This window comes from Microcaecilia unicolor, chromosome 7 (genome assembly GCF_901765095.1).
Source record: "Microcaecilia unicolor chromosome 7, aMicUni1.1, whole genome shotgun sequence".
Taxonomy (NCBI): Eukaryota; Metazoa; Chordata; class Amphibia; order Gymnophiona; family Siphonopidae; genus Microcaecilia; species Microcaecilia unicolor.
Window position 1 is genome coordinate 193554532 of NC_044037.1, and position 23059 is coordinate 193577590.

General features: G+C 40.3%; 1 protein-coding gene across 1 annotated transcript in view; it reads right to left on the reverse strand.

The window, feature by feature from the left end:
• OSGEPL1 (O-sialoglycoprotein endopeptidase like 1) overlaps positions 1–23059 on the reverse strand; it is a 38855-nt gene that overhangs the window by 2938 nt on the left and 12858 nt on the right. The window contains exons 3-7 of the mRNA XM_030210580.1: positions 18986–19242; positions 14887–15274; positions 4228–4435; positions 4004–4152; positions 826–956 (exon numbers count right to left, since the gene is read on the reverse strand). Of these exons, the coding sequence (XP_030066440.1) occupies positions 826–956; positions 4004–4152; positions 4228–4435; positions 14887–15274; positions 18986–19242 (1133 nt within the window). The remainder of the gene's footprint in view (positions 1–825; positions 957–4003; positions 4153–4227; positions 4436–14886; positions 15275–18985; positions 19243–23059) is intronic.

The window sequence follows — 23059 nt, forward strand, 5'->3', positions numbered from 1 at the left end:
AATATTCATTGAGGATATCCTGAAAACCTGACTGGCTGGGGTGCCTCCAGGACCAGGTTTGGGAGTTACTGTATTAGACAAAATCCATTCTGGGAAGGAAAATACAGATTAGGTAAAATGGGAATGTTGCTACTTTTGTGTTTAAAACTATTTGTACTTAAATAGTTGATATGTATTTCTCCAGTAGCACAGTTTCAGAATAATATGACTATAGTTCTGAATATTCTTGAAATATGCTGGTTTTGGCAGGGATAATGGAACAACGGTCACATTTCTGCCTTCATCTGAAATAGATAAAGTGCCCTAATAATCTTTGTAATGTTTTATTGTGCTCTTTAAAAACATCCTTAACTAGGCTGAGCATATGTCTAATCATTATGACAGAATGGGGGTAATTTAAAAAAATGTGTATGGATTCATAGAAGCCAATGAAGGATGAAGGAAGGGAAATTTTTACATGTCTGATGGCAGACATAAATAGGTGCATGCACTTTCCATGGGCTAAATTCAAAAAAAGGGAAAAATATTTACACACTTTCCCTTTTAAAACCTGTGTAACCTATGTGCATTTCTGTTATAAAACTCCCTTCTTTCTTATCATAGCCTACATAACAGTATTTTATAATCTGCCCATTTGTTATGATACTGCTTTTGATACAAGTACTTTTGTACATCAGATTACTTCATAATCGTTCAAGCTAAAGCATTCAATACATACATGTATATACGATGCTGTATTGCCAGTCAAGTACAATTATTACATTCCCAGTTCTTTCCATTTCTTTCCTTTAAGTCACACTTGCTGAAATGTATATCTCTATTTACCATGCTATCATAATTCCATTGTCCGTGCACAGTCTGGAAGGAGGGCACAACAGTGTGAATTCTGTAGCATCCGTTAAAGCTCTCAGAGCTCTGCGGATATACTGATTACTGGCGACTCCTCCAGAGACAACCTGATAGGAGCAGAAAGAAAGAAAGAAAGGGACGTAAATGGTGAGACGCTCAGAATCTCACCAACTTGTACTCTACTCAGTTACTACACCATGGACCCCATTTCACTTCACCTGAACTCTGCTGCTTAAAACAATAAACACAACCCCCCTGATATTCAGCTGGCCACAGGCAGTGTGGTTAGTTGCTGCTGGCGACGCTGACCCAGGATATTCAATGCCAGGCAGTATCTGGCAACTGGCATTGAATATCCGGTTTCAGTTTTGTCCCTGGCAACTTAACCGGTTAAGTGTTTAAAGGTTAAAAATAGGCCACATAAATAGCAGGCCTATCTTAACAGCTAAACTTAGCTGGACAGCGCTGAATATTCACACTTAATCGGCTAAGTCACTAAGGGCTACTATTCAGCAGCAAAAACAGGTTCTCTTGCGCTGAATATTTGCAGTTAGCCAGATTTAATCGGCCAGGAGCTACTCCTTGTCGGTTAAATAGAACTGAATATTGGGCCCAAAGTACTTATTTGGCTTGAAGCCATTTCTGTCACCATAGTTTATATTGACCTTGTATATCAGAAACAAATTAATATTCATGAACTGTCACAAAATTGTGTGAAAGTGCTGGAAAGCTTTTTCTTAAAACAGATGACAGCAGAAAAAGACCACTTGATCCACCCAATGTGTCCACTGAATCTTCCTATTATGCTATTTCTGTATTTACATAGTACCCCTGGCAAGGGCACTAAGCATTAAAAACAAAAATCAAAGAAACTGGTAAAAACAAAAAATCCGAAACAAAAAGTGGAGGTTGGTCCAAAAAGCAGTGACTTTAACATCAAGAACTTAGGAAAAGGAAGTAAGGAATGCAATCCAGATGGCAGCTTGTTAGGGGCAAATCTCCACCTTACCCCACTCCAGGAACCAAGGAACTTTAGGACAGTGGATGAAATCTGGAGCTTGTCTTACTAAGCTTTTTTTGTCCCCATCCACAGTGTGGGAGAAAAGCACTTTGTAAAACTGGCTCTTGGAAACAAGGGAAGCACTGGAAATCTGAATGACCTAGCTAGCTAGCTAGCCTGTATCAGTAGCTTAAATTCTTTGATATGAAGACAGTAAAGCTGTGGGAACAGGGTGGGCACAGTAGGGTTTGAAGGACTTTAATAGAATCCATGACCATATTCACATCTAAGTTTATAGGTGTTAAATTTGGATTTTTAGCTGTATTGCAGAGAAACTACCTGCAGTTCCTGGAAACAGCAGAAAGTTACTACAAGAAAGGAAAGCGCCTTGGTTGATACAGAGGTTCTTTAGTTGAGAACAACAGTGCCAGGGGAAAAGGATCAGTAGAGACTAAATCCAGTGAAAAAATAGTAGTGACGATAAGTAGCTGTAACCCACCTCCACCACCACTGCCCAACTCCAGCACTTTCCCTCATCTCACCATCACTATAACAGCACACTCCTTCCCCAGCCCTCTTGATCCCCATGATGACCTACTCCAGGAGCTGCGTCTCTCTTCTGAACCACACAAGCCAACACAGTTATGACAAGTACTTTCCTTATCTACAGGCCCATGCAACCTTCTACCATCTGCTGAGACAGAGCAGCAGACCCCATTATCAACAGGGTCTCACAGCAGGGTATATGTGTACATCCTGCAGATCCCTTTTCTGAGCTTCACCCCCTTCCCTAAGCCCAACCATTTACATACAGATACATATATAATATGTGTTTAACTCATCTAGTGGTATCCGTTGCCAACCGATGGTCTATGCATGAGCACACTAGTGCCATACTGAGAGTCTATGGAGACGGCAGAAAAGAGGAGACAAAAAGGTCAGAAGCAGCAACCATGGCCCCTGCTGTATTGTACGGCACAGGCCAGGATGAAAGAGAGCACAGTGGGGTTTGGGACTAGGATTCAGAAAGAAAAAGGAGAATGGGGGACAGAAGGGGTCTGAGCACTGATGGAGATGGGAAGGTAGAGCATGAGAGAAAGCGAGAAAGAAAGCTGAAGGGAGGATAGAGAAAGCTGGAGAGAACTTAACCTGGAGGAAGAGCAGAGCATCAAACCTAGAGTGAAGGGCAGCAAGCTACAGAGTATAGTCTAAGGAGGGAGGAGGATGGGAGTGAGCTAGGGTGAGAAAGTTGAGCCTAAGCACACTAAGAGGAAAGGGAGGTGGGATGAGAGTGAGCGGAGGGAATACAGTCTGGGGGGAGGGTCCAAGAGACAGCACAGAAAGGAAGTCAGGGAGACAGTGAGGACTGTACAACGACATCTGTAGGCCTGGCCTTGGGGAAGGACGGCCAGCCAGGGAGAGGATAGCTACTGCACCAGCCAGGGCTGCAGGACAAAATATGGAAAGCCTGGGTGAGGTCTGGTGGGAAGAGGAGGGCTGAGAGTGTTGGGTGAGAGTGGGAGTGGGGGCTGAAGCCTGGAGGGGAAGGGAAGGAATGCCAAGGTTAGAGACAACAGGACTGGTCTAGGGTCTCAAGGACATAAGAAGCTTCTGAAGAAAATCACTAATATCAACTAGCAACACATATACAAAATACATAGATAGAGGTGTTCAGCAAAAAGAACTTTTGATTTCTTGTTTAGACAACTCTAAATTCAGCAGATTTTGAGAAAAACACGTATTTTCTAAAATTTTCAAGCTAATTTGGTGCTCAATGAAGTGCTAGACCAACAACAATGAAGACTGAATTCCTCCACTAATCCAGATTACAGGGAGAGCCCAGGCAGCAGTGGTTTAGAGTTGCCCACCCTACTCTAAGAATGTGCCTCTAAGGGGTGGTCAGTGCTGATATTCAGCAGCACTTCAGGTTATGTGCTGTTGAGTAATCAGCAAATAAGCAGGCAGAAGCGATTTAAGCGTGTAGGAGGCTCTTCTGCTGAGTTAGATCACTTTGAATATTGACACCTATATTATACAACAGGCAGTGGTCATGTGATCAGGACCTGCAGAGCTGATGAACTTTGATTTGGGGGAATATACGCAGTTGTAGTTATGACTCTGCATCTGATACACTGACAAAAGATAGGCACTTACCAAGGAAGCATTTTTTGGAGGTAAGAGACCTTCATTCTTACAGAAAAGAATGGCCCGGTGCGTCCTCTGTACAATATGACGCGTTATCAAGTGCTGGACAGTAGCAGCAATGTCGGCAGCACAGGATAGTAACTGACCTTCCTGAAGACCTGCAGCGGGAAGAAGTAATTGTTTACCCAAAGCATAAATACCTTCCTATGTTCATTTTAGAAAATAGACAGTACCTTCCTCCTTTTCCTTCCGGAGAATTAGTCTGTTGACATCATTCCGCAGTCCAGAAAAGGAAAAGTTGCAGTCAGGATAGCGTGCCATGGGAAGTTTAAATCCTTCACAATGAAGACTGTTTCCCTGCTGTGCTAGGTGCTCAATTGCCTGACCTCCACTCATTGCAGAACACTCAGGGTGCTTCACCAGGTAAAGTCTTCTTGCTGCCTGAAAAAGTGTATAACGGGGGTAATTTTATAACAGGATGCCAATACAAGATGTCCAAAAGCTTCCCAAATCCAGCTCCAATAGTGAACAAATGCTGATGCAGAAAATTGCACCTGCTCTAAAGTGTAAATCTGTGCGCATTCTGTGACATATGCATGAACATATTTTTGCTCTGTCCAAACTATGCCCTGGAAATATCTACAAACAGAAAAATTGAAAGTAGGTGTGCACTGTCCATGCAGTTTTATAAAAGCCCTATTCTGCATCTAAAGCCTGTTATACATGCAGAAAAGGCTTTATTAAAATTAACCCCTGAAGATGAAGTGGTGGTGTAATTGTGGCTTTAATTTATGGATTATGTTTAATCTTTGGATTGTATCTAATTGACAGCTGCTGCCCCTGAGGCAGCCTGCAATAGGTCAAACATGGCCACGTTGGGTTAGTTTTAATAAACGTGCTCTACTTCATCTTCTGAGATCCATTCAATTCAGGTCAACGCATCTCAAAAAAGATATAGTGGAATTAGAAAAGGTACTGAGAAGGGCGACGAAAATAATAAGGGGGATGGGACGATTTCCCTATGAGGAAAGGCTGAAACGTCTAGGGCTCTTCAGCTTGGAGAAAAGACAGCAGAGGGGAGATATGATAAGAGGTCTATAAAATAATGAGTGGAGTGGAACGGGTAGCCGTGAATTGTTTGTTTACTCTTTCCAAAAATACTAGGACTAGGGGGCATGCAATGAAGCTACAAAGTAGTAAATTTAATACTAATCGGAGAAAATGTTTCTACACTCAACGTCTAATTAAACTCTGGAATTCGTTGCCAGAGAATGTGGTAAAGGAGGTTATTATTATTATTATTAATAATAATAATAATAATTACTTTCCCACACATAGCAGGTTCAATGCGGTTTACATAGTAAATAGAATTACAAAGTCTTGAAGGAGAATGTTACAAGTTGTAATAAACATAGTAGTAGTGGGGTTTAGCTTAGCGGGGGTTTAAAAAAAGGTCTGGCTGGCTTCCTAAAGGAAAAGTCCATAGACCATTATTAAATTGACTTGGGGAAAATCCACTGCTTATTTCTGGGATAAGCAACATAAAATGTATTGAACTTTTTCAAGATCTTGCCAGGTATTTGTGACCTGGATTGGCCACTGTTGGAAACAGGATGCTGAGCTTGATGGACCTTTGGTCTGTCCCAATGTGGCAATACTTATGTACTTATATTCTCTTCTTTTGCTACTATTGGCTATGGATCATACCTGCCTCTGTTGTTCTGATAAAATCAACACCCAACATTAACAAAAACAATAATCCAGTGAGCTAAAAGGCAAAGATAATTCCTCTCAGAAAAAAAACAGGGACAGCTTTTCACAGCAGTGAGATACAGGGGAGGGGTAGGGATCCACTGCAAATAATGGTCAAGAGCTGCACTCAGACCAAAATATGAACTAAAACCAAGTATTAACTTGGGCAGGTGTTACAAGGGGCCACATATGTTAGAGCTTAACTGCTGGAAACCTTGGATCCCGATATGAAACTAACTATTCTAGTTTCCAGTCAACATCATAACATTTCCAAGAACGCTCTCTCAATTGTTAAGTCTTCGTATACAGTCAACTACAGTCCTCAGGAATTCACTAAAATTGACTCCAGCAATGTCTCCAGTGTTACTAAAATAATGTGCTAGCATATATACACCCACTCCTTGCCCACAGAAGCTTCCTCCCATCCTTGTGCAGTAGGTTCATCTCTTCCATTGTTTTGTTTTGCATCCCATCCTTCCTGCAGCCTCTCTCCTCTATTCCCCTTCCTTTCCTTCCTCTGGCCACCACCCCCACCTTGTAGCAGCAATAGTGGCCTCTTCTCCACTTCCCTACTGATGGCTTGGACTGCTGTCTCTTCCAACTGTGATCAGTGGACAAGATGACATTTTTCTCTTCTCTGTCCCTTGTTGGCACCAGATCCCAACTTTAAGCCAACTGCAAACCCTGTGGGGGAAGAGCTGTGGCCATCTGAGCATGGGGACAAGAGGGATCTGGTTTTCATCTAACAAGGCTTGCTAGTGACAGCTCCTTTCTACCTCTGATATCCACAAGTGCACTATTGTTCCTGCTTCATCACAGAGAGTAGCCTTGCTCTTGATGTCACCACCCAGGCCAGAAGAACAAAATGAAAGAACATGTCACTGTTGTCGGGACACTCCCAAAGGATATAACAAAAGGAATAACCTTTAGGAAGAGCTGGGAGCGCAGGGAACACAGACAGGACAATGCTGAAGGTCTATAGAGTGTTCTTGGGAAGAGTGCATTTATTGATGTGATTGCTTTTCACTTTACGATTTAGTGATAGTAGGGTGTGGGACAGTATATACAGTAGGGATTATTTAATTTATTTTAATGCATTTTTGTTCTCTGTTGTGAACTATGTTGGGTCTAATCTTGGGAAAAAGTCAGTCTACTAATAAAATGTAATGCTTACCTTTAGTAAGGTTGCGACTGGGATTCTTGAGGGTTAGTCAACTATTCAGTTGGAGCTCAAAGATCAGTATCATGGAACAGTGCTTGCACCAATAGCCTCAATCTGAATGAAGTTGATTTTGCTCTCATGGATATGAACTATTTTTGGCTGAAACATAGCATCTCTTACTTTAATAATTTTAGGAGCTGATCCCCTGCTATGGTTTCTTGCCTCAAACCCAAGAGGTAAAATAAGGTACGTGAGAGGAATTCAAAAGACTTCCTAAATAAGACCCAGTGTCTGTTTATCATAAAGTCTCTTAGTGACCAATCAGCTTTTGAACTAACTACTCTGCTACCCAAGAGTCCCAGTTTTGTGTCTTAAGTTGCTGAAAGGAGCTTCACACACAGACAAAACCTATTCTGCTGAAACAACATACTGGATCGCTAAAGGGGAGAAATTGAGACAAAGAACAAAATTAGGCTGTGGGTGTGTTGGAGGCATGATTGAGGCTTGGTGGGGGAGATATTGAGGGAGAAGTAGATTGAGGAGACAGAAAAGGACTGAAGATTGAAAGTTGGTGGTAGGGCGGAGAAATTACTGGGATTTCATGCACACAGAACACAGACACACAGATAATATAAAGTGCACCTTTGGAAACTGTATACTCCATGGAGTAAACTCTCCCAGTCTCAAAAGGACATAGACTGTATGTGCGTGTACTACACTGTAAAATGTTCAGACCCTTAAATTTTGTTGTTTATAAACATGGCTTCCAAAGATATTTAGATTGTACAGGAGCAGAAGCAACACATTATGGAGAAGATTCAAAAAAGAGCACCAAAATTTAGGCATCCGGATGATGCGCGCTAAGCATGGAATTGTTGTTATAGAATACTAGCATAATTCTGTAGTTTGGCGCCTAACTCTAGGCACAAAAGTTTACACCATGTCAAAGGCTGGTGCAAGTGTTCATGCCTAGCTATTGGCAGTTAGATGTGTAACTCCTAGTATTCTATAACCTGCACACCTAACTCCTAGGAAAACCCCGGACCTGCCCGTGTCCACACCCCCTAGAAGTTACACATGATGGAATTGGTGTGCAAAACTTCCAGAATAGCAACTAAAGGCAGTTGCACTTGCAAATGCTAATTGGTGCCAATCAGCGCTAATTAACATCAATTTAAGACAATTGCCAATTAACAGTCAATTATTACATTAAGTAGCACAAGCAACTTCCCTTATTCTATAATGTGCATGTGCAATTGCCCTTATTCTATAACTTGCGAATGCAAATTTGGGCGCATAAGTTTATAGAATTCATGGACAAATTCACACTTTTCACCTCTGCCACAAACACTCATTCCTCCACACACATAGATGCTTTGTATTCCTTTCTGAGGGCCTTCTGACTGCATCCATTTACTCCTGATTTTTAATTTCTACAAAAGGCTTTGTTTTTCCTTGCTATATGCAATCACAAATCATTATGTTGCCTCAACCTTGACATTCTTCTTCAGGAAACAGCATGGCTATGAATAAACTGTTGCAGTAAAGACTTCATAGAGCTGCTATCTGTTATCATCTTTTAAATTCTCAGCAGATGAGATTTAGATCCTATTCTTCCTGGGTTAGGGATATCTTATCCATCATGTTAATCATTCACTGCAATCTGGTATTGCCTTAACTAGGTTTATGATGTTCAATGTTGTATAAAAATACTAACTTCCAACTCACCAAGTGCCAAGGGTTACCTGACAAGCAGAAACCTTCTTAAATGTTCATCACGAAACAATTCATTTACCCTGGCTTAGATATGTTGCATATGTCAAGTTTTGTACTGTATTCTGTACTTCCCAAAGTGCAAGACCAGTCCAAGACATTCCTTAATCTGAAGAAAACCATTTTGGTCAACATGAACATTATTATTAGACACTGTACATATGATCTCACTGAAAGTGTTTTACTGAACTTGTCACAGTGTCTGATATGTTTATGGTTTAAAATAAGCAAATCTATATGACTAAAAGAAGTGAATAGTCATATAGATAGTTCAGAGCATTGGCACAGGGTTCCAGAGCCCTTTAACGCTAGGTCATCAGTTTATATCTAAACTGGGTCATTTGTGAAAGCTATGTATTAGCCTGTGGAAAATTAGGTGGTAATCCAATTCTCAGATGCCTATATATCTCAAGAAATCAGGATCACAATTCAACATCAGCTGGCAGCTGCCAGTTGGTAGTCTCAACTGAGGGATCCAGACTGCAAAGGAAAAGAGACCCTTCAAGGAGCTCCTTCTGGAGCACAGCTGTGGCAGCGGGGAGAAGCCTATCACTGCCCAACTGTAAATTGGGCTAAATGGGGACTTTGGTCTCCATAGTCGTAAATCCAGCACTTCTCAGAAAACATTAAAAATGCAAAAGAGAAAGTTGTAAACCATTTGAAAATTAAATATTTCACCTCTTTCACTGAGGCTGGAGAGCCAAAATGAGACTACCTTAAGGGAGAAAAGTTGATTCAAGCTAGCTCAAGCAATTTCTATATGAAGGCAATCAATAGAAATCAAAGAAAATAAGATGATACCTTTTTTATTGGACATAACTTAATACATTTCTTGATTAGCTTTCGAAGGAATGCTAATCAAGAAATGTATTAAGCTATGTCCAATAAAAAAGGTATCATCTTATTTTCTTTTCCATGTTTTATTTTGTTTGATTTCTATTGATAACCTTTAAGAGTGGACTAACACGGCTACCACACCTCTCTACTATATGAAGGCAACAATCAGTCAGGATTTTAGCTTATGTATGGATCTGAGATCATCACTATGTCTGTGCTGGATGACCTAAACAGATGGACTGAAAAGAACAGAGTGTTTGCTGCTGCTAGATCTGTCTGCTGCAGCATATTTTTTACCACAAGAACTCTCTTCAACTGGTATATGAAGTACTAAAAAAAAAAAAAATTACAGTGGGTGTTTCTTATTTTATTTACACTGATGATGTGCAGATAATTTTTCCATTGACTACTAACTATTCAGAATGTTTATAATCATATGATTTTATTGGTTTTTGAAAATTTCTAGTTGGATGGGTTCTCGTTTTCTTAAATTAAATTGACAATACTACACTACCATGGGTGAGTCAATGTAGTTTTAATCTTCCAAACTAAGATCCAATTTTAGATGATAGATCTATTAAATTTAAACAGTAATTTGAATCCGCGATGTCTGGTTGTACTCTGATTTATCTTGGGACTCTCAAAGTAAAGGTTTGTTCTCTTGTGATTTACACAAATTACGATTTTTGTGACAAATTTGTTCCTCTTTATCTCCTGATGATTTGAAGAAGATTGTTCATACTTTGATTTTTTTTTTTTTTTGCTAAACTTGATTATTGCAACTCTTTGTATATAGATCTCTCTAAAAATTCATTGACCAAAACTACAATTGATTCAGAACACTGCTGCCAGAAGTATTCTGAACAAAACCTGCTATGACAGCGTTACACCACTGCTTAAAACCTTACACTGGCTCCCATTGGTGGCCAGAATAGAAATTAAAACTTTATGCATTGTCTTTAAATTCTTATGAGTCCTAGGGCCCTGTTTACTAAGCTGCGTTATAGGCAGACTACCATTTTTAGTGCATGCTAATAATTAGAACACGCTAAACGCTAGAGACACTCATAGGAATATTTGGGTGTTTCTAGCGTTTAGTACGTGCTAAAAACACTAGCGCACCTTAGTAAACAGAGCCCCTAGCTATTTATCTCATACAGAGGCTCATTTTCAAAGCACAGACTTACAAAGTTATATAGATTACTATGGGGCTCATTTTCAAAAGAGAAAAACATCCAAAAAATGTCATAAATCTGAATTTGGGTTTTTTTCTCACAAAAACATCCAAATTGGTATTTTCAAAACCAATTTTTAGACATTTTTCTATGAAGTCCATCAGAAGTGCATTCAAATCACAAGGGGGAATGCCAGGGGCGTGTTAAGGGCGGGATGTGGGTGTTTCTGACACTTGGACATTTTTCTGCTATAATGGAGCAAAACAAAAACATCCAGGGCTATAAGTTGGACTTTTTGGTCTAGTCCTGTTTTATTAACAGATAAGCCACAAGAAAGTGCCCTATATGACCAGATGACCACTGCAGGAGTAAAGGAATGAACCCATCCCACCCCGCCAAGATGTAAATGAAACAGTACATACCAGCCTCTATGACAGCTTCAGATGTTATGGCCAGTCCCATTAGAACAGCAAACAGGTTCCTGGAATAGCCTAGTGGTGGGTGCAGTGCACCGTAGAGAAGGTGACCCAGGCCCATAATCCACTCTATTATACCTGTGGTGGAAAGTGTCAGCCCCCCCCCCCCAAAAAAAAAAAAAAAACCCAAAACACACAAATAGGTGGCACCTGCAGCCATAAAGACTATTGTAATAGTGTATAGTTGAGTACAGTAGGTTTTTCGTGAGTTTTGAAGGGCTCACCATACAATATAAGTGGGTAATGGTGAGATGTGTACCTAGGACCTTTTATGTGAAGTCCATTGCAGTGCCCCTTAGGGTGCCCCACTACTCTGCTGTGATGTCTGTGTGGCCAATCTACTAGGGAAGCTGGCTCTTCCTACATCCCAGTGGCTTGATTTTGTGCACTTTTCATTTGGAATTTTTTTTTTAATGGTCCAAAAAGGTAGACATGTTAAGCACAACAAAAACTAGGCAATGGTCATTTTCAAAGAAAAAAAAGATAGACCTTTTTCTGGTTTGAAAATGGTCATTTTTACTACTTGATTTCTGGATGTTTTCAGTAAAACTTCCAAAGTCAGATTTAGATATCATATCGAAAATGTCCTTCCATCTAACTTTGTAAGTCTATGTGCTTTGAAAATGAGCACCTTAGGAGGTCTTTTACTATGGAGCGCTAGCGTTTTTAGCCTGCACTAAAAGTCAGCTAGCGCTAAATGCTGAGATACCCATTATATTCCTATGGACGTCTCAGAGTTTAGCGCCAGCTAAAAACGCTACCGCACCTTAGTGAAAGACCTCCTTAGTTTCTTTATCCATTGATCATCATTCCACTAGACTGATTCAAAAGAAAAAGCTTACCTAGCATATTATTTATTCATTAAACCTTATCTCCGTTTGTAAAAAAAAATGTTTATCTTTGTTGAAGTAAAACACTGGAACTCTTTTCCCAATGAGATACAACTTGAAACAACTGGCATGCTGGAATTCTGAACTTCCTTCTCATAAACATGTTGAGCAAGGTGTGCCCCAGGGTTCATTACTGTCACCTACGCTTTTTAATTTGTATCTTGTAGCTTTGGCAGAATTGTTAGAGAACTGGGGTTTTACGTTCCATTTTTTTTTGCAGATGATATACAAATCATTGTTTTTAGGAAGGATGACCAGACTCAGGTTATGTCTGACCTTAACTGTAAATTTGATCTTCTTGAAAAATGGTTGATAGATCTTGAATTAATTTTGAATACTGATAAATCTGCTGCTATTTGGATCACTCACGTGAATAGGTCTCGTGACTATTCCTCATTTAATGGGGGTGTGTCAAATTCCTCTGAAAGATGAAATACTAACTCTTGTTTTTTTAATGTGACAGTACTTTAAAATTCAATAAACAAATTAATCATGTGATTAGATCCTGTTAATTCCAAATCAGCAGCTTCAACCCCTTCTGACTCAGTCCAATTTGATCAAATTAATATATGCATGTGTTACAAGTACAATTGATTATTGTAATTCTCTGTATCAGGGACTTACTTTATCTAGTCAGAAGAGGTTTCAGCTGGTCCAAAATACTGCAGCATGACTGGTGGTGAATGGAAGGAGAACTGACCATGTGACACCTATTTTGAAAGAACTACTCTGGTTGCCTGCTTCTGCCAGAATTGTTTTAAGACACTGTGTTTGGTTTTTAAGGCTATATTTTGGATACTCCAAAATAAGAAAATCAGTGGGGGGTTTTAACATTCTTCTCAGTGCTGTTTATTGCAATTGCCTTTACTTCAAATGATCAAATTGTCTTCTACAAGGAAAAGAGCTTCCAGCTATATAGGACTTTCTTTACGGAACTCATTGCCTGTTAACGTTACTAGCATGACAAGTTATCTAGGCTTTCATAAAGTATTGAAAACCTGGACTTTTGATTCTAATTTCTGTTGAGATTTTTGTTATTCTGTCTGATATAGTTCTATATTTAGAGGGGGTCATATGTAGGAATGTTGTGTTCGTATCATGATTTTATGTTATTTAATTTTATTTTCTTTGTTCACTGCTTTAAAACTTCAGTTTTAAATCCAATCCAAATTATTTGCACTTTTGTAAACAATTAAAAACATGGCGGTTTAATAAGCATCCAAATGATAGATAGTCATTTCATGTTAGCAGATTTATTTTTTTCTGGTATCAGTGTATTGTGATTATTGCCTTACTGAGTTGTAAACCATTATGGTTTGTGAGGGTATACAAAATATGTTATGTTATATATTATGGCTTGGACCTTCACATGTGGGGTGCTGCAGGGATTCATTCTCTCGCCTTTCTTTTTAATGTCTATTTAAGACCTCAGATCAACATGATCCACAAAACTGGCCATGTATATTAAATTGTTGGAGATTATATTCAGATATTCTGCCCAATGACTGGGACTGGAAACAGACATGTGGTCAGGCTGAACAGCTGTTTGCAGCAGTGGACACAATGGTGGTCGCAGCATCACCGAAGCTGAATCCCTCAAGGTCAGAGGCAGTATGGGTAGGAATGTCAGACCCAGATCCTGGTTTCAGCATAGAACTAAATGGGGTATGCTGCCTTGGGCAACCTTGGTGAGTCAAAGTTTAGAAATACTGTTATATTCCTATTTATGATTTAACTATGAGATCTTGGCCTAGATACGGACATTATTTTAGAAACTCAAAATGTTACACTATTTGCATTCATATTTATCAAAGACAGATCTTGAGACAGTGGCACATGCATTTGTTTTATTAAAATTAGATTATTGCATTCAAAGCCCTGATGGGACGCAGACAGATCTCAATCAGATCAGAGGGAGTGCATTTTTAGTAAATGCACTTGTGTGTTGTAATCTTTTACCACATAGGACTAGAGTATTTCCTGAGTATCTCCATTTTAGTAAATTAGTAGCGGTATGGTTCTTTACACAGGCCTTTACAGAAACCTAATTGCCGCTGGTAGTGAGCAGAAGGGTTTGAGGGCAAGGGTGTGACACTGTATGTGTAGGTGTGGGAAGGGGAGGGAATGGTCGGTAGGACACGTGTTATGGAGCAGGAATGGTTATTGTGGGAAGACGGGCTGCAGGAGGGGGCAAGGAAGTGAAACTGTATATATTATGGCCTAGGGAAGGGGATGGTAGGGTGAGTGGGGTACACGCTGATGTGTTTCGATTGTAGATTATATCACATTTGTTTAAATAGAAGTAATATACAAAACTGTACAATTAAATTAAAATAAATAGCATTATTCCAAATCTGGGAATAGCTTTATATATTGTATGTCCTGCCCAGTGAACAGTTTCTACTTTTTCTTCAGATCAATAAAGAAGAAAAATAAAAAAGAATAAAAGCCACCAAGATTTCACTGGGATGAAACACGGTGTATGGAACTGGCAAAACCTCTAGTTCTATTTTGAAGAGTTAGATACAATATAAAATAATTTAATTACATCATTATGACATACTGCTTTTCTCAATTCACTTAAATGCCATCATATCCATCAATATGTCTGCAAGTCAAAATTATGACTACATCCCATCCTCCCACCATTTAAGCAACATTTTTGCACACTGATTATTACATATGCCCTCTCATTTTGGTGCTGTTCACACTTTTTAAAACTCTCTATACGGAGATTAGCTTTAGACTTCTCTGCCCATCAACGCCTTCTTCAGAAAATGCCATAATTTTTTAGTCCAGTAAATTCAAATTGAAAAAAAAATCTTACTTTGTCTAATGCTTCACCTGGTGCTTCATCCAATGACTGCCCCAGCATGAGATAGTCTGAGACTCCACGAGCTACCACCAACAGGCAGTGACCGCCAGAAATTAAAAGAACCAGAAAAGGAAATTCCACTGGATTTGTGAGTCTAATTGTTAACGCGTGTGCTTCCATGTGATGGATTGGGATGAAAGGTTTCTTGTACTGGTTCACCATTTTCACACTGTAAGCTAGACCCACTCCAAGGCTTAGACCAAGGCCTGGCTTCACCGTGGTTGCAATGGCGGTAAGTTCTTTGGGGGAGATACCACTGGCACTGAGGGCATCACTTACAACTCCATCAATATTTTCTCTGTGCAGCTGCTGAGCCACAGGAGGAATGATTCCACCTGCTCTAAATGGAAAAGAAATTGTTGGGAAAAATCTCCAGACAGAGCAAAACAGGCTTATGTTTAGGTTAACGTTTTTATTTATTAGGATTTATTTACTGTCTTTTTGAAGGAACTCCCTCAAGGCGGTATACAGCAAGAATAAATCAAAACATAAGCAATAGATAATTACAGCAGTAAAAATATTCAAATTACAATACAAGGTAGGTGTGGAGGGGCATAATCGAACAAGGCGCCCAAGTTTTCTTGAGGATGTCCTCGCAGGACGTCCCAGCGAAGGGGTGAGGAAACCCGTATTATCGAAACAAGATGGACGTCCATCTTTCGTTTCGATAATACGGTCGGGGACGCCCAAATCTCAACATTTAGGTCGACCTTAGAGATGGTCGTCCACGGTTTTCGGCGATAATGGACACCAAGGACGCCCATCTCAGAAACGACCAAATCCTAGCCCTTTGGTCATGGGAGGAGCCAGCATTCATAGTGCACTGGTCCCCTTCACATGCCAGGACACCAACCGAGCACCCTAGGGTCACTGCAGTGGACTTCAGAAATTGCTCCCAGGTGCATAGCTCCCATACCTTGGGTGCTGAGCCCCCCAAAACCCACTCCCGACAACTGTACAACACTACCATAGCCCTAAGGGGTGAAGGGGGGGGCACCTACATGTGGGTACAGTGGGTTTGTGGTGGGTTTTGAAGGGCTCACATTTACCACCACAAGTGTAACAGGTAGGGGGGGGGATGGACCTGGGTCCGCCTGCCTGAAGTGCACTGCACCCACTAAAACTGCTCCAGTGACCTGCATACTGTTGTCAGGGAGCTGGGTAAGACATTTGAAGCTGGCATAGAGGCTGGCAAAAAATATTTTTAAAGTTTTTTTTTTGAGGGTGGGAGGGGGTTAGTGACCACTGGGGGTGTAAGGGGAGGTCATCCCCAATTCCCTCCGGTGGTCATCTGGTCAGTTCAGTCACCTTTTTGATGCTTGATCGCAAGAAAACATGGACCAAGTAAAGTCGGCCAAGTGCTCGTCAGGGACACCCTTCTTTTTTCCATTATCGTCCGAGGACGCCCATTTGTTAAGCACGTCCCAGTCCCGCCTTTGCTATGCTTCCGACACGCCCCCGGGAACTTTGGTCGTCCCCGCGACGGAAAGCAGTTGAGGACGCCCAAAATTGGCTTTCGATTATGCCGATTTGGGAGACCCTGGGAGAAGGACGCCCATCTCCTGATTTGTGTCGAAAGATGGGCGCCCTTCTCTTTTGAAAATAAGCCTGATAGTATACTACTTACAATGTCAACACAATATGTAAGAAAACATTTTAATATACCACTTGGGCAATACAGATTTCAGTGATTTACAAATTAAAATATAAATAAATAAAATGATTAAGAAACAACTACAAAATCTTCCAGAGCAACCATACAATAAAATAGCAAGTGGAGTCCTTAAATATGGAAAACCTGCAGATCTGACACACCAGCACCAGGCATGTGGACAGATCTGGGAAGTTATATCTATCGCCACCTTTGTTACTGTTGAAATCTTACCATATCCCTCTCAATCTGCTCAAATGCTGATGAGTTTTTGTGGCTACTGGAGGTAAATATAAATTAAGTAGACAATGCTACTGATATCCACTGAAAAGAATGATGTGTTTAGGAAGGAGATTTTCACTTAGATAGGGCAAAGAAAAAGCACGGGGAGCATTCTAGGTGAATTATAAGATCAGAAACATCCTGTATTTATGAAGAGTTCAATGCTTATCCCACAAGGATCTTGCTTGTCGCCAATGTTATTCAATATTTTTTTGTTGCCTCAACGCAGATTATGTTGTCTGGCTTTGTTTAAGGTTTATGCTGATGACATACAGTTTTCACTACCTGTTAATACATCTTTGATGAATGTTTTGACCTGCTGTGTCTTTGTTTACATACTATTGACCAGTGGATGTTTGCTAATGATCTTCAATTTAATATGTCTAAAACTCTGATTTTGGTTTTATCAGGATATTCCTACAACTTTTCTTATCGATGATGTTTCCATTCCCTTAGTGAGTAAACTTCATAATTTAGGTGTGGTTTTGGATTTTGCATTGAATATGAAACATCAAGTTCACAAAATGGTTGGTTTTGTTTTCTCTAAATTAAGAATAGTTAGAGGATCCATAGACTTCTTGGTAGATAACAACTTTAGCCTAGTAGTACAGAGCATTGTAATCCCATGCTTTGATTACTGTAATGGCCTCTTGATTGTCTCTAAGAGATCATTTAAGGCTCCGCAGGTAGCTCGGAATGCTACTGCTAAAGTCTTGGTTGGTTGTTGTTTTGAACATGTATCTCCAGTTCTCAGGAAGGGGGTTGCATTGGTTAACAATTGAATATTGAGTAAAATAAAAGATTTTATTATTGGTGTTCCAAGGTTTTGAATAATTTGGCATCAGTAGTGACTCCCACCAGTTTGCATATTTACCAACCAGTCACAGAATAACGATCTGCCAATAAGGCGTTGTTAGAGGTGCCATCCTTCCATGTGGTGAGGTTGGAAGAATACCAGGCCTCAATGTTTCAAACTGCAGAACGTAAATTGTGGAATACTCTTTCCTTTTATTTAAGAAACATTCAACAAATGGGAGCATTTAAAAGAGTTTAAAATATATCTATTTAGGTAAGTTAGGGGGCAGCTTGAAGTTATTTTGTCTTTTATTTTATATTGTGTGTATATTGATTGTGATCCACCGAGGATTTTGATCGCGCAGAATATAAATGTTGTAAATAAACAAATAAGCTTCCAGAGTTCTACTGCCGTGTTTCTTATTTTCATTTATGATCACACAGTTGTTATGAAGCACAGTGAGACAATCCCACTCCCACCAAAGAAGGGGCTGTTCCTTTTCTCTATAATTCTATTTCATTAAAAAAAAGAGTTGTGACCCATGGGCAAAAGTTAATCTGTTTCAACAAAATGTGAATGAAGTGTGTTTTGTCTTAACATCTCTTAACTGTACAATATTCTACGCTATCTGAGCATCATAAGGCTGAAAAATTAGGAAGGAGGAAAGTCTGCCTAATTCTGCCTTTTTGAGTTGGCTGACATTTGAATACCAGATCCTGAGACACTGGTTTGCATTGCATTTAAGTTATGAAGAAATTCTAGCAAGCAACAGTATAAACAGCATGAAATAATCCTAAAATATGAATAAGCAGCAAGCAGATTACCAGGAAAGAGATTAAACTGTGGCTCACAAGATCCTATTGACATAACAAAATGTTTTACATAAAAGGAATGGATTGAATCAATGGTATTCACTCTCAGTGCATGAGGGCTGCCAACGGATCAAGTTTCTAGGATAACCCTAAAGAATATGCATGAGAGATTTGTATACAATGCAGGAAATATATACAGAACTTTCTCATACATAAATACTAGATATTTCCTGAAAATATGACCCACTGGCAGCCCTCAGTGAATACCACTGGATTACATCTTTGCAACATGCAAGCTTTATTGATTTTGCAGCACAAAATAAAATAAACCTTGAGTATTGTGTGCAGTTCTAGTTGCCTCATCTCAAAAAAATATATAGCAAAATCATAAAAGGTATAGAGAAGAGTGACCAAAATGAAAAAAAAATAGGGATGGAATGACTCCTCTAAGAGGGAAAGGATAAACAACCCCGTGTCTCCATTACTGTGCCCAGAGTAATAGCTACCTACTTCAAATGGACGTCCTTCTGAGAACATAGAGCTTCTCCCAAGACATGGCCAGTTTCATCCACCACAGCAGCCCCTGTGTCATCGCAACTGGTCTCTATGCCGAGCACCACTCTTGTGAGAGAACATGCTCCTGAATGGAAGGAAATCTTTCCTCTCTGAGCAGCCCAGGGAGTTTTGTGGCCTTCGAATCTGCAGCAGCATCTTCCAGCCTTGCTTACTAACAAAGCCTGCCACAGACATGCCTGCCTAGAAAAGAACTGCAGAGAAGTCAACTTCAGTATGAGAATTTCATACAATTTATGTTCTTTTTAGGTTTTTTTTTGTTCAGTGAAATCTAGGGTAAAAAATTCCTCCTGACAGGAAGTTTCTCTTCAGATTTACTTTTTTTTCTACAAACCAGCCCTACTCTGAAAAATAGACATTTGTACCAATATTTACTTTTGCAAGAAAATGACTAGCAACACATCAGATCTTCCCTTCAGATCATACTCCAGGTCATGGACTGAAAGCTTAGAAGATGAGAAAGACCAAGGTTTTCACATCCAGAACAGTCCTTTTGTATAAAGTATCATTTCTACCAACTAGATGCTTATGTTTATTCTAACAGCTAAGGAGATGCATTCTTTATCCTTATTCCTACCTACCTGTATACTTTTCAGGAAACTGTCACACCCAAACCCTAGCATGTTTTCCCATTTGCTCCTACTTCACCACTAAGGGGAGGGGGATTATTGTGGGCTATCGTTAAGATATGATATTCCACTGTTAACTTGAGTTATTATTAACTAGGTCTCACTGCATAAAATGATACCTGTGCATGCAGTTAAAAATATTAGACTAATTCTGGTTACACTTGAGCCAGTGCATTCTCAGGAAGAGTCCTCTTTACTCAGCTTTGATACTGAAAAAGCTTTTGATAGAGTAGACTGGGGATTTATGCATAAAGTCTTAGATAGGCATGATATCCGGGGTAGATTTAATGATGCCATCCATACGCTTTATCAAGCTCCTAGGGCTCTGGCGAATGGCTGCCCCCTTTCGCCATTGCTCTTTGTGTTAACTCTGGATCCCCTAATTAGGGAGATACTGGGCAATCCAGAAATAAAAGAGGTTGAGGTGGGCAACACGGAACTCAAGATCTCTGTGTTTGCGGATGATCTGTTGAAGATTCTGTTTGCTCCTTGCCGGTCCTGTTGGAGAGTTTCAAAGAATATGGGGAATTTTGGAGATTCCGGCTCAATATGGGTAAATCAGAAGCTCTGCTCACCTCCCCAGGCCTAAGAGATTGGAAGGTGACAGTGGTCTGTGAATCAATTTAAATATCTGGGTATTCAACTTCCAGCTAATTCCCAGTCACTTTATTCAGCTAACAATGACTCTTTGTTACAATATACTAGACAGTTGACAATCTGGAATTCCCTACCACTCTCTCTTTATGGGAGAATTAACCTGTATTGAATGACCTTGTTCCCATGCTGGCTTTATGTCCTTCAACAGCTCCCTCCCTGGATTACAAAAAGCAATTTAAAAATATTGAATCGAGACCTTCAAAAATTTCTATGGAAAGGGAGGAAACCTAAAATTCGTATAGATTTTTTGTATGGATTTTGGGCAGTAGGAGGCTTGGGTGTTCCTAATATGCATTTGTACAATGTAGACCATTTGCTTAGACTTTTGAAGAATTGGATAATGAAGTTTACCCCTTGGACTATGGAGAGAGAGCTTTTTAAACCACTGCACCTTTATTATTTGTTACACGCACCTAGGAGAACACATCCACGAAGTTTGAAGAATTTATTTATTTATATTTTGCTCACACCTTTTTCAGTAGTAGCTCAAGGTGAGTTACATTCAGGTACTCTGGATATTTCTCTGTCCCAGTAGGGCTCACATAATGTTCTGCTCAAATCTATGTGAGCAACATGGCAAATTCTTTTAACTACTGATCTACTTAGACTTCTTCCAGGCCTAGCCTCGGCTGTCTTTGCTAGATGGGGTCGGGGAGGTCATTTTTGTGTTGCTGACTTGCCTACTGAGACTGGTATATTGCAATCCTTTAATCAAGTTTTCCATACTATGCCCACTCAACTGGGGGATGTCTCGCGTATATGCAAGTGATCCACTATGTGATGCGGATACTACATGCTAATTGTGCTATCAGGAAAGTTGATCATTTACATACATTTTTTAAACATGCACAACTGACTCGGGTGTCTGTATCCAGTCGTCATAAATCTTTAGTTTCTCTCACACCTAAGAAACCTTATGCTACCATTGTAGAATTAGGCCTTAGGTTTCAGCCTGATGATTTGTTCAAAACATTGAGACAGTTCCCGCTGGTAATGCATAATGCTATGTATAGAGCAGTGATGGGCAACCTTTTGAGCTTGGTGTGTCAAAATTCGCGAAAAAACCGAGCATAACTCGGGTGGTGTGTCACTTCGAGAAAAATCTACTAGGACTGCCCCCGGGCCCCCCCTACCCGAGATCGCTGCCCACCCGAGGTCACTGGGCCCCCCCCCTCCACCTGCTACCGGGCCCAGAACTAACCTTAAAGCCTCCTTTCATGTCGCAGCAAGCAGCAGCAGGGCAGACCTCTCCTCCTTCCTTCTGTGCTCTGCCCTCGCGGACGTTACGTCAGGCGAGGGCAGGACACGGAAGGAAGGAATGGCCTGCCCTGCTGCTGCTTGCTGCGACGTGAAAGGAGGCTTTAAGGTTAGTTTCCGGGAGCGAGGAGGGAGGGCGGACCACACTGTGGCGGCGCCGCGTGTCATCAAAAATGGCTACGCGTGTCAGTGCTGACACGCGTGTCATAGGTTCGCCATCAGGGGTATGGAGAATGCTTTTTTAGAACACTGACTAGAGCATAGTTTTCAATGAAGCAAGCGTTTTATTCTGGATGTATACCTTCCCTGCTTTGTGCTAAGTGTGGGGAGGTGGATGCCTCCTTCTCTCATGCTTTATGGGCTTGTAAAGTCATTCAAAGGTTTTGGCACCGGGTGCTGTCCACTGTTGAGAATTTAGTTCATCAGCAACTGAAACTCTTGCCACAGGATCTAATATTGGGGACCTTAGTTCATTGTGGGCCTCTTACTAAGGGTAAGCGCTACATTTTACACAAAGCCAGGGTTTTGGGCTTGAAATGTATAAAACAGCATTGGTGCTCAGATGTTGCCCCATTTTTCTGGCAATGGCGCAATGCTCTTCACACCTTGATGGAATGGGAGGCCTGAAATGCTTGTCTCACTTAGAAACACAAAAAGTGGTTCTGGCTGACATGGGAGCCATATATTCAATATCTAGATCCACGTGCATGTAGTATGATTCTAAACGACCTCCAATTGTGATACAGCTGTGTACTAGAACATTCCTGTTATACAAATAAGACTAGATTCTATATACGGTGCCTGAAAAATCAGCACCGAAAAAAAAATACACCTAGATGTATTCTACAAAGTGCTCCTAAATTTAGGTGTACTTTATAGAATATGCCTAAATTTCCACGCAGATTATAGAATATGCTGAGAGCCTGTCCATGAGACTAAATTTAGTTGCAGGCAGTTACGCCAAGTAAAACTTAGTGTAAATGTCAACAACTAAATTAGGCATGAACTGAGTGTATTCTATAACAATGAGCACAGATTTTAGAATCACCCACGACCTGCCCATTCCATACCCATGGCCACACCCCCTTTTCAACTACGCAATTTAGAATTTACGTGCATCACATTACAGAATATGCTTAGTTGTGTGCGTAAATTATAATTAATGCCAATTAGTGTCAATCATTGCTTGTTAAGTGGCAATTATTGGCACGGATTGGCTTAACTAATTAAGTTGTGAGTGCAGATCCAGAATACGACTGGATTTGCGCACTCAATTTAAGTTGCACTATATAGAATCCATGGAATAATGTTTAGGAAAGCAGGGGGAATGGAGGATTACGACATAAGACTTTGGGGAAGAGTGAGGGTGGGTTTGGCATTCTTAGAAGGCAGGGGAGAGTCATAAGAGTCAGAATTCTCTCTGTCCTTGTCTCAATGTTTTTAAGCTTGGTGGGATATTGTATTGAGT